Below are 12,531 nucleotides of genomic sequence, written 5' to 3' on the forward strand. Positions count from 1 at the left end.
CCTGTACGTCAAAGGAAAGTCAATATGAGTATGTGAAACTACTCCATCTGGCACTGCATCTCGCAGTTTGTCTTCAGCTTACCTTGATTTTAGAGGGAGACAGTAGTTTTCCATTAAGGACTTGGGAGTGTGGAAAAAAAAGAAAAGAAGTGATGTTGTGTTTCAAAGTAAAATTACTTTACTTTAAATTAAAAGCATCCCTGTCAGTTACTAGCAAGCACTTCGATAAATAAAGCCACACCATCCTTTATAAACAGTCACAATTTGCAGGCTGTATAACAGTTTGGCATCTAGCCGTAGTTGTTAATTGGAATTAAACTTGGAATTAAAGAGTACACAATCTCCCTGAGAAAGGAAGTGGAATTGAAGTGAACTTGTGCTGTACTTGAGTAAATGTACTCTATATATTATATGTTTTTGTTGTTATATTATAGTCAAATTTTGAAAATGTAATCATGTATAAAATGAATTTAGCTGTTACATAAACAGTGAGAAGTAGCACCAAAAAAGACAGCAGTAGAAAAAGGCTACCTAAGCAGTAAGGGTAAAAGGAAAAATCGATACGGCATAGCATCGTGATATTTTACATGGCAATGTTGTACAGGAACACCAAATATCAAGATTTTCTCAAATAAAATGTAAATACTGTGGGAATATTACAAACAAGAGAGGTCATCTGTACACACCACCACCCTGAGACCATGTCAGTGAAGTAGACTTACATTTAACTGCCACAACTGAAAAACCATCGAACACTGGACACACTTAGCTCGACAACCCAAGCTCCTAACTCTGAGCAAGTTAACAGCTCAATCACACGAGTAAAAGCAGGGCGGCAAGATGCTTGCAACTACAAACTCTATCTTATTGCAACATTTACGGCAGGTTTTAGTGTTGGTACGCTCATTTTCTCATTTTCCAGCAAAAACAATAACTGAAGAGGGATAACTTTATCTTATTGGACAAAATCAATATTGACAAATTTTTAACTCTGAGGCCATAATTTACACTTGGAAAGGGGTGATAAATCCTAATATAGGTTAATTCAATATTCATCAACATAATGTTACACAAATGTACAAAACCACTACCTAGCAGTTATACTGTACTTCACAAGATGTGCTCAATTACCCAGCTTCTCTCATAATGCAATGTAATGTAACCGTTACATTTTTTCACTTTCACAAAGTACACAAACTGCATTAAGTAGAAAATACTAATACTGTGCTACCCATGTACCCTGTAAAGTTAGCTAAAAACAAATCGAATGGACTGACATTCTGTTTATTTGCAACCTATAAACACCCTCACATGGTAAGCATATGACACATTATTTTCAGGGGACTGCTCTGTAACGTGCTTCTTTTATTAAAAAAAATGTGTCAGCTATAAGAAACTGAAGACTTTACGGGCCCAAGCACACATATTTCCAAAGAGGTTAATCGGCTTGATCAGACTGGGTGTGAATGGCTACTCTCTGGCATTCAATGGTTGAGCACCGGATGCGATATATCCGCTGTCACAACAAGTGCTCTGCCGCCCCCCCCTTCAGGTTGACGCCACATACAGCGCAAATCCCGACCTCTCCGGAAAGAGAGAGAGAAAAAAAAATCACACTCACACGCGAGGAAAAAAAAAAGTACTTGCAAGACGTTCTGAACGTCGCGGATAAAACACACGGAGTGAAAACTACCTGTAAATGGGAGGTTTGTCGCCTGCTTCTCTTCTCTAGTTCCAGTCTTTTTCTTCTTTCCTTTTTTAAGTTTGCTAATAAACTTTATCGTGCGGCGGCTGTTTGAAGTTATCGCGTGCTTTAACGCCTCGTGCTGTTGCGCAAAAACATGGGATTTACATCTTAGCGCCGCTTCTCCCGAAGGAGCGCTCCGGCTGGAAGCTTTGTCAATGGATTTTACCGACGGTTTTCCCGACTGAAGTGTTGCCGCAGGGAATACTCGCCCCCTCAACTTGGATTTGTTTCACCTAAACGGGGGTCTAAAAGTGTCGCGAGCACGGTAAGTGTGACCTGTGTAGTTTTTATTCTTTTTTTTTTTTTCTCTTTTTTTAACAATACGCATGCTCTTGGTTGAAGCTTTGGACTAACAAACTTTGTTCCCCCTCACAGTTTTCTTAGCTGTGGTTTTGTCACTCCCGTCCTTTAGGGTTGCACTTGGCTCATACGTGCACTGTTATGATTTTAACATAGCTGCTGGCTTAGTTTTGAGCTCATTATCTTAGTCACCCTTCCCCTCTTAAGTTTATAAGGTCCCTCTTTCCCTCTTAACTTCTAAAATTAGCCACCGCCTTCCCTTTGACTAATGACTCATTTAGCTTAATTGTTCACCTGACCGCTGGTGTCTGGTTATTAGGAAGTAGCAGTGTCCAAGTTGGCACGTGTTTGCTCATACGTGCACCCACAGTTTGCACTGTTTCCGTCCGCTGCTGCGAGCTGTCCGCTTAGCTTTTCTTTCTTTTAAACGTGTTTTCCGTGCCGCACGCTTGCATGTTTGCATTATAAATCTCATGCACACAGTGGCAAGGCGCTTATCGGTTGCGTATCAGAACCCGCGCGAGTTATTGGGCTTTCTGGTTTTACTCAGCATTCAATTCTTTTAATGTCTTTTTTTTTTTCTTTTTGGCTGATGCTCTGTTTAGTTTTAGGAAGCTCGATCCTGTCACAGAGCTCCAGCTTCCCTCCCACTGTCACAGACTCCTGTGTGGAGGCGTCTGTTTTAACCAGGCTTATAAAACCAAAAGAACCCAAGATATTCCCAAAGATGTCCCACCATACACAAAGCCTCTGAGTGTACTCCCACTTAACATGGCCTCTTTCTTTGCTCCAAACTTCTTCTTCAAATCTTGTCACTCATCATCTTTTCAGCTGTCTAACAATGTAAAAATGTGCTCGAATGGGGAAGGTTGCTGCAGGCCATTTGCCACTTGCCACAGGAACAAACAAAAGCCGTTCCTGTATTGTAACTGAAAAGAGGGGTGGCCTTGGTCCCTCCACTTCTCAAAAAAGATTGCATTTAAAAGGTAATTAGCACGAGCACAAGAATCAAGACCTTTTTTTTTTTTTTCGTTTTCACCACCCTATCACTTTGGTGTGAGGCAGTGGTTTAAATGAGCCTGTGTACAGAGCACTTTTGTTAATACATTCAAAGGGAAACTATGGCTGATCTGGGGTGAGTATCCAGTAGTTGGGAAGTCGAAGCTGTTGTATTGGTTTGCTTCATCTTAAACTCTTATTAGACACTGGTGCTCTTTGCTTTGTTTTTGTTTGTTTTTTTTGTTTAATAGAAATGAAGTTGGTTTCCTCTCCTCTTACATGCATTCTTTCATGCGCTTCAACTCCTCGTTTGAGTTATCAGTTTGACCCACATCAGTCTTCAGTGTTTAAAAAGAAATGAACTTTGATCATCAGAGTATGCAACCTCTAACGATGGAAATGTTGACCCTGTGAGAGACGGGCGTAGAAAATGTGAAACATGTCATTTGACACGTAATTTACCTCTGATGTTTTTGCTGTGTCAGACGATATTTTGACTGTTGGCTGATCGTGTTGGTTATTGGAAGGTTAATAAAGTGAAAAATATTTTTTACTTTTCCTCAGCCAGTGGTGATGTCTTCTAACATCTTATGATAGAACGACAATTTCAGATCTGACAGTTGACTACCAAGCAACCGATTGGCTTTTCTGAGTATAAGGTAAACAACCGTCATAGCATTAATTGATGTATTGATGCTGCTATAATCTGGTTATTTTAACGTTTTGCCTTCTAAAATAAAGTTTAAAGGTAGAAATTGCACATCGCCATGCCCCGAAGCTCAATCTGACAGATTAGTGATGCACTTATAATAGGCCTAATTTTATCAGCCTTTTGACTGACATAAGCAACAAAGCTGCTGTGATGAATGATGACCTGAAATGTTTCTTCATGTCCAATAGAAGAGGATGGGAGGGAAATCTATATTTTAGTATAAATATATTTTTTAAGATCACGATTTACCTGGAAAAAGATTGCATTTAAAAGGTAATTACGTACCTACTATAATTAGTAGGTGCGTTACTAATTATAAAGCTTATAAGGGGTGTCCCAAAAGCAGTGTATTAATGATAACTGATACATTATAAAATGTACAATTTTATAATCTCATGAATAATTGTGTAATTTTCTATAGGAGTGTTTAGACCTTCTTGCCGCCTGCATTGGTACATTGAGTTTAACGAAGTTAACAAAGCTGTCGTTGAATTTGTCTGCGAGCTTTGTTTTTATTGGGGTTTTTTGGTGGGTGGGGGTTGTGTTTTTAAATAGATACCACAATATAGTGAATTTTTCCCATGCATATAGTACGCAAACTAAAATGGCCAACCAAAAGAGTCATCATTTGAGAAACTGAAGTTTCAGCCATTTTAAGCCTTGTTACATGCCAGATCGATGACAGGAAGCGTGAGCGCTGCAGCAAGGGTCTGTGGTAGGACTTGTACCAAGGGCAAGATTCTTCATGTTCAGCAGCATGACCTCACAGCATCAATTCATTACCAGCATTGCATAGCTGGTATTAACTTCACCTCGTGTGTCTCAGTCCCCATTGCAGTCTGGGCGTTTTTCACACGCATCCAAATGCCTGTTTGACAACTTGTTTTAAAGACTCATTTTAGATGAGTGTGTCGCAAAATAACAAATTGTGAGTCCTTGTAAGTCAGACCTTCAGGATAGTGTTGTTCTTTTGTTGTTTTAAGCAAATTTTCTCTCTTCAGATATGGTGAGTTATTGTCATACATGCGAGAAAACAGGAAGTTTTCACAAAATAGCAGCCGGAAAGCACCTAAATTCAAATATCAGAGGCATAAACGTAAGGTCTGGGAGTGGATTTAGATTCAGCTTTGAGCAAACAACCTTTGGTTATCCTGCCTTTTGAGAGCAGACAAAGACTCGCTTGTGATTCAAAGGAAGCCTTCATAAAATTGATTCTGCAGGCCCCAGCAGACAGCAGCTAGTGACTTAAAACATTACATCGACTGTGCGATCTAACAGATCTTTTCTGCCACACTGATGTGTTTGTTAGACCTAATTTCCATAGTGGTGCTCGTACTGACATCGGTTAGGATTTGCATGGCATAATTTGCATGACGTGCCACTCCATACGGATATAAACTGTGTGTTTCTTTGACAGGACTTCAGATGTGTCCCCTGCCAGCCACAGTGGCCCTTCAGTCACGAGATGTTTTCCAGAAGTCAGAACGACAGCGACGGGGGAGGAGGGCAGCGGGGGTCATCATTGAACCGGCCAGCGGGTACACTGAATGACGAAGGGAGCTCTGAACCACGGACTCGGCAGACTGATGACGGTCCTTCAAATCCCGGGTTGAACAAAGGACAGCTGCCCCATACTGAACCAGTGCTATCTCTGGATCAGATTAGGATAACTGGGAGTAGCAATGAGTACACAGAAGGGCCTACTGTTGCCCAAAAGTCTTCAGGTACTCAGGATACATCACAGGGCTTAGGAGGCAGTGGACAGCAGGAGACTCAAAAAGAGAGGCCTTATAATCTCCGCAACCTGCACGGAAACTCTTCCACGCCGGGTGCTATGCAGTCTTCCAGTGTAGACGACTCCCATAGCAGCATCAGGACCAGCGTGGGAAGCGTTTCTTCAGACCAGAGGCTTATCGGCAGCCCAGAGAACGGCGAACAGATAATCAGAACACAGCCCAAGCGTTCCGAACTGAACTCAGAGGAGCTGAAACCCCTGAATGAGGAGTCCAGGCCAGTAGTGGTGATGACGAGCAGCAGTGTCAATAGAAATCAAGGTAAACACTCGGTTAGGTGTGAGGACTGCGGCCGATGTCAGTGTTCAGATTGCCGTCGCCCACGGGTGCTCCCTTCCTGTTGGATGTGCGGCCGGCGGTGCGTGTGCTCAGCAGATAGTGCAGTGGAGTACGGGACATGCGTCTGCTGCATAAAAGGCCTTTTCTACCACTGCTCCAGCGACGACGAGGACACGTGCACGGACAAGCCATTCTCGTGCACGCAGTCCCACTGCTGCGTCCGCTGGGTCACCGTGTCGCTCCTCTCCTTGTTCTTGCCCTGTATCCTGTGCTACCTCCCGGTTAAAGGATGCGTGGCAGTGTGTCAGTGCTGCTATGACAGAGCCAAACGACCCGGCTGTCGGTGCAAGAACTCAAATTCAGTCCACTATGAGGATGTCCGGAAACCAACGTAGACGTAGTGTGTGTGTTGAAATGGAGATGGATGGAATGGCTCTACGCTCACTCAACTCGATAGGCATGTAGTTGTGTAGATGAAAGGTTTTAATAGAGATCTAATAATGCTGTTGTGCTTAAGGTTTTGTATTTTTCATCTAGGTTATTACAATATCTGCTGAAAAATGGCCTTAATATGCTGCCTTTTTAAAGTGGGCTCAGAAAAATCTCTGTACTAAAGGCATGGGAGGTGCATTCACTCACCCTAGCATTAGGAGTTTCACTTGAAAGGTAAACCAAAAGAAGCGCTCGACATTTAAAGGTATGAAGACATATTCAACTACTGTCTTTTTTTCCTCCTTTTTTCTTAATGTCCTGAAAAATTTGTTCACTCAAGTGCCCTCGTTGTTTTATTGTTATGAGAGGCCAGCAGATAGTGTCTTCTCTCTTTTTGTTGTTTTAACATTTAATACAACTTGTATGCTAAGAACAGATTCCTGTTACTGACTGTAAAGTTTTAATTGCAAATGGTGTGCGTACGTCAGAAAACGAGTTGAACAGATGTTTTATTTTTGTACATAATACTTCAACTGGGAAAAGTTTTCTGCCATGCCAGAGGCACCTTGATGAATCCATACCTAAACTAATCAGCCACAACATTAAAACCACTGACAAGCGAAGCAATGATGTCATTGCAGTATAAGGTTTGCCCGGGAAACGTACCGCCCATTTAAACGTTGTTTACGCAAAGCCCCACCCGGGACAGGGGACAGTGTTCCCATCACACTTCATAAACTGCTCAGGAACGATTTGAAAGAACACGTTAAAATATCCCAAACTGATCAGAAACAAAGTCACCAACCCACAACCTATGACAGTGTCCCCACTGCCAGACACAACATTAATCACAGTGTTTTTTAAGAAAAGGGAGACTGGTGGTTTTAATGTTTTTGGCTAATGGGTGTATATGAATCAGATAATTGACCTTTTGTTTGCTTGAAATTTTGTTTTGCATTCACTGGAATGTTTCTTAATCACGTTTATGTAATTTACAAAAGAAAGATCTTATCCCTTCTACTTGTAAATTGTACAGTGACCTTATATGAAAATTCTATTTTCATATAACTTTAAATATAAAGTTAAAACTATATATTTATTTGAAGGTTTATTATTTTATAATGATAAAATATTTATTTTGAGAAGGCATCAATGTTTCGCCTCTTTGTGGGAGAAGGGGTCACTCTGTAGTCACTGCAAGATCAGAGATGACCCTGTACGAGTGTCAAAGCTGGATGAATATTTCACTATGGATTAGGAGACAAATATATTAACGTTTGACATTAAACAACCCTGAAGTCTGACGGTAGTTGTTCCTGTTTTTGTGTGTATTGTTCCTGTTTGTTGGTGTGTTTCTCACTGTCTGAATATGCTTCTCTTTACTGTGGCATAAGAGCAGCTCCGTTTCATCTAGATTTACACTTTCCTTCATATAATTTAAGGTGCACATTCTCAACATTTTTAACTGAGCCTCGGCACGAAATCCGAAGCAGGGCGGTCATTAACCGGTGCTTTGGAATTTTCCCCACAACGCAATCGCTTAAATTGTTTAGAGAGATCAAAACCGGAAATGGGAACACATTAACGTTCACCTCATTAGACAAAGCCTCCGGTAAAGCCCGTGTGTGCAGGAATGCGATCGTCGCCTCTTTTTCATCTTCTAAAGTCGAACGCTCCACCTGTGTTTTTGCAAATATGCGTTCATGTAAGCCTGCTATTACGTTCTGGCCGGGCTTCAGGTTTGTTTCATGCAAGATCCACAGGAGCCTGCAGATACTCAGTCCCCTATTTTATTTTATTTTTCCTTTAATCAAAGGTTTGTTCAGGAATTCCTTGGTTTTGAGTGTCCCTGCAGGGGAAACATAAGCCTGAAACATAAAGCCCCTGACACTTGTTGACAGCATACGGACGTGTTTGCAGTGCGGTATGCATTCAGGGAAGTGATTGACATGCCGAGGCCCAACCTGCACTCACTTGTTTGTTATTCATCCAAAGCCTTTGACTGATTGGGGAAAGGGGGTGTTTTACATAATTATCAACTTTCACCTATTTTACAGCGGTGGCAGAGGAGATGGAAACATAACGGGTAGAATCCTATTAGAGACAGAAAAGAGAGTTGATCTCGTGTTTAGGCTTCATCTTTGCAGCCACAGGCCTCTACCCCTCCATTATCTCAGCTGTGAATGAAGGAGGGAAGGGTGGGTGAGGCAGAAGGAGTGGGTTGTTAGGAAGAGGGGACTGCAAAGGGTTAAAACCATCACTTTGAATGACAAAGACCTAACAGTTTACCCCTGTATTCAGCCCGGCATGCATTCATCCTGTTTTCAATAGTTGAAGGGAGGGGGGGTTATTTTGGCTCCCCAGCGCTCTTCTCTGCTACCTGCTCCTACTTTGTATTCCCTTAGGGAGATGGCTTTCTTGTTGGGGGTAGGGGGAGAGCAGTTGGTTGGGTTCAATAAGGGAGGGGGGGTCAGTTAAAAAGAAGAGTATGTTTGTTAATGCTACTGAGAAGTATTATTTTCAGCTCAAATTCACCAGGTCTTTCTTTTTAATACATACTTTTTTTTTAAATCCCTTTTATTGCATGTTTGCTCTGCATTAGCAGAAGTCACGTTTAGATTAAAGGCATCTTCAGAAGATGTATCTCATTTGTCTCACTCAGTCATTTCTTTGGGTTTTTAAGGGTTTCACATTACTTGAGAGGGAAGGTAAGCCACTGATGTATGTGACCAGGAGGACGAAAAACAAAAAGAGTAAAAGTTGGTGCACAAAAGAATAAATGCAGGAGAAAGGGAAAGCTTGTCGCAGTGATTTGGCAGCGGAGAGGACTGAGGGGGGGTCGGAGGAAGAGAGAGGGGGAAAAAAAGGTCCCAGAACGGCTCTCTTTGTTGGTTTTAGCCGCAGTGGCCCCTGCGGTTCATGGCGGCTGTGGGGCAGAGCAGCCTATTCACCCTGCTCACCAAGGCAGAACGCAGCACAGGAAGACAGGAAGGAAGCGAGGCTATTCTTCATGGATGCATTGTCTGTCTGTCTGAAGGTCGGCCAGGCATAAGCAATCAAACACCACTGTGAGGGAACGAGAACGAGCAGAAGAGGAAATTGAGGGAGACGGGCACCACCCTGTGAAAACTGTCAAACATATTAAGATCACAAAGACATATGGCCCTGGCCCCGGAATTGTTGCAGGGCCATATGTAAATAATGATTACTTGCACTTTGCTATACTATTCTGCCCACCCCTGAAAACCTAAACAAATTACACAACACATTTTTATGTATTGTGCAATTTGTCGATTGGCACACAGATGCCAGATGGCAAATATAACACTAGTTAAAACTCATATATACAAAGTGATATTTAATTTCTCTTTTTTGAATTTGTCAGAAGGTTGAAAAAAGCACTCGACATTCAAAAAACAACATTTTTTGGCAATTATGTCATGCTTAAGGCTTTACAGGGCTTATGTAAGAGTAATGTAAGTGTAATTTGGCTGTCAAAAGCCTGTGAATTTTTCACCCTGGTGATTAGTATGTCTCCATTTGGATTTTTGTATTGATACACTTTTATGTAGCACACTATCTGCACTAATTTTAAAAAAAGATACAGGACAAGATATTGTTTCTCTGAAATCTAACACGGTTAGTTGCACTCCAGGAAATTACATTTTCACAGTTTAAAGAAAATGTTGTAGCTTGCATAAATGCTATCACTAATGAAAACTGAGGTTTCCTGCTCTCCACTTCCACTACAGTTTTAACGGGATCGGTTCTGAGAAAAGTTTAATGTTAATGACACACGTGCATTCGCTAGACACTATCAAGTACAGCTTGCTTGTATTGGATTTGACTATAACTTTATGTTGGGGGTCAGGGGAGAGCATTTGGTTTGGTTCAATGAGAGGGGGAAAGCTGTTAAAAAGAGGGGTTGTTAATCCTAGTGATAAGTTGTATTTTCAGTTTCAATTCACCAGGTCTCTACATGTTTAAATATATATATGTACATAGATATTTAAATGGAATCTTCGTGATGTGTTTTTTTTTGCTGGAAGCAACAATTCTTGAGTGCTGAGCTGGTACTAAGGAGGCCCAAAGTTTGCCAGGAAAGTATCCCCTACCATTACATCTCCACCAACATGAACATTCGATACAGGGCAGGCTTCATCTTTGTCAATGAAATAAATGCATTGAACTGCTGATTAGATACTCGTGTTAGCAAGCAGCTGAAGACCTGTACCTAACAAATTGTCCAGTAAGTGTAAATTACCCTTGTGTTTCCAACAAGTTTTAGCTCTTCCCTTGTGTTAAGGTACAAAGTACTATCCTTAGAATAACATAAAGAACCACAGAAGTTGAGGCTTGACAGAAAATGTAATGTGTGCTTAAGTTTTAATTAAAATTGATCAAACTTAAAACTTGACAGTTTTTACAAATGCACATGAAGAGACTTCAGGGGCTCTGTAGATTTCACATTTTTCCATCACTTGAAATCTCTGTTTTTTTAAACATGGGATTATGTGGATCTGTTGGACTGGACAATGTATTTACATATTCTTTGTCCCAGCAGAAAAGTACAGTGAATTTCTTTTAAAATCCCTTGGATATATTTCTTCCTGTTTAAAAGGAGTTTTTCCTTCCCACTGTTACCAAAGCACTTGCTCAGAGGGGGGCATGATTGATGGAGTTCTCTCTGTTCTCTTTGTGTTATTGTAGGGTCTTTACTTCATAATATAAAGGGCCTTGAGGCAACTGTTATTGTGGTTTAGCGCTATATAAATAAAAATCATTTGAATTAAAAAAAAAACACACACAACACAATGCTTTTAAATCCAAAACCATCCATTTTAGATTTAAAATAAAATGTTATCTGTTGTAATACGATGTATATACACCTATAATGTGCTCACTTTACTTTGGGAGGAAAATCAGTTGAATAAATTCAACTGGCGGTGTTAAAGAGAGGCTGTGAGGCTTCAACCCCACAGAATGTAGGTGTAAAAGAAGAAAAAAATCACCACACCTTTCTTTTCTCTACCAGTGAAAATGTTTTCTCAGAAGCTGAACTTTTCTTAATTGTTTTCCGATGTGGGCGGCAGAGGCACATCTAGAGCTCAGAGCTGAAGCGCATCCCCCCACCTGACTGTGGTTTTACTTTCCACTGAGTTTGTCCTCTTGCTACTGTCATACGTCACTTTGTGCAGTTCGAGGTACAGGAAGTAACTAGTGGCATTTTTGGTATGAATAGGGATTATGTGATGCCTTCGGAGGCCGCATCATCGCTCTCTCCTATGTTACTCATCACTGGTGTGAATATTTCCAAAATGATCTCCTATTGTACGAGAACTTTGGCCTGTTTTTTTGTTTGTTTGGTGTTGCATTCTCATATCCACTAACTAGGATACATGCGAAGCTTTACAAGGTGAATTACGGGGCGTGCCTGTGGTTAAAAAAACGAAATCTTATGTAACTCGTTTCCATCCCGGTGACAGCTGAACTACTGTTATGCCTTAAGGAGAGAGATTATAGAAGCCAGGAAGGCAAATAGAGAGAGCAAAGGAGACACTGGAGAATGCATCTGTCATAACAGTTTAGTGGGTGTGAAGGAGATGAAGGGCGTGTGAGTGTGCGTGTGTGTCTTTGTGCAGAAAAAGCTGCAGACAAGTCTTTGCATATGTTGGAAATGGTAAAAGCCGGACCTGCAGGCGTGCGTGTGTGCTAGAGTTCATGTATGCATGTGTATTCTTGCACACGTGTGTGTATCTGTCAGCATAATCAAGTCTTTCACCCAGATAATGAAGCCCCAACTGGAGGCCTAAGTCTAATAGCGGCACTTAACTTCAATCCACCACAGGAAGTTGGCTATACACACACACACACACTCAGAGTTGGTCCGTTGCTGACAGCCAGTGGATATTTGTTGGCGACACCATGGCTGCAAGGTTCTTTGCAGCTTAGCGGCCAATTGTTGTTCACCTAGATACACACACGCACACACACACACAAAGAGCTTAGAGCTTCAGTTGTTATCCTGAAAGGCAATCCTGATCCCTCTGCTACACAGTAGGACAGACACACATAAAAAGAGGAATTAGTGCGGTCTGACAGCTCACTATACCACATCACATTTAGTGTGTGGATGTGCGCAATGGTGGCAATTATGTGTGTGTTTTGGGAAGGTGCGTGGGCTTGTGGGTGCATGCGTGTAACCGCTAACAGACTTAGAATTATACAGTAACAGTTTACATTCTGTGAGGAGAATAGCAGACATTTAG

General features: G+C 41.4%; 1 protein-coding gene across 3 annotated transcripts; it reads left to right on the forward strand.

Moving 5' to 3' along the window:
- The first annotated feature begins 1,367 nt into the window (after positions 1 to 1,367).
- On the forward strand, positions 1,368 to 7,561 carry spry2 (sprouty RTK signaling antagonist 2). Of its 3 annotated transcripts, none has more exons than XM_080878460.1 (3): positions 1,368 to 2,012; positions 3,611 to 3,705; positions 5,176 to 7,561. In XM_080878460.1, exon 3 carries the CDS (start codon positions 5,224 to 5,226, stop codon positions 6,223 to 6,225), a length of 1,002 nt encoding a protein of 333 aa, XP_080734586.1. In that variant the 5' UTR covers positions 1,368 to 2,012; positions 3,611 to 3,705; positions 5,176 to 5,223; the 3' UTR covers positions 6,226 to 7,561. The 3 variants fall into 3 exon arrangements, with proteins under 3 accessions (XP_080734586.1, XP_080734585.1, XP_080734587.1); XM_080878461.1 differs by lacking the exon at positions 1,368 to 2,012 and adding an exon at positions 3,164 to 3,182; XM_080878459.1 differs by lacking the exon at positions 3,611 to 3,705 and having other exon boundaries at positions 1,375 to 2,012.
- The last annotated feature ends 4,970 nt before the right edge of the window (positions 7,562 to 12,531 follow it).

The sequence above is a fragment of the Rhamphochromis sp. 'chilingali' genome (genome assembly GCF_963969265.1).
Source record: "Rhamphochromis sp. 'chilingali' genome assembly, chromosome: 3".
Lineage (NCBI taxonomy): Eukaryota > Metazoa > Chordata > Actinopteri > Cichliformes > Cichlidae > Rhamphochromis > Rhamphochromis sp. 'chilingali'.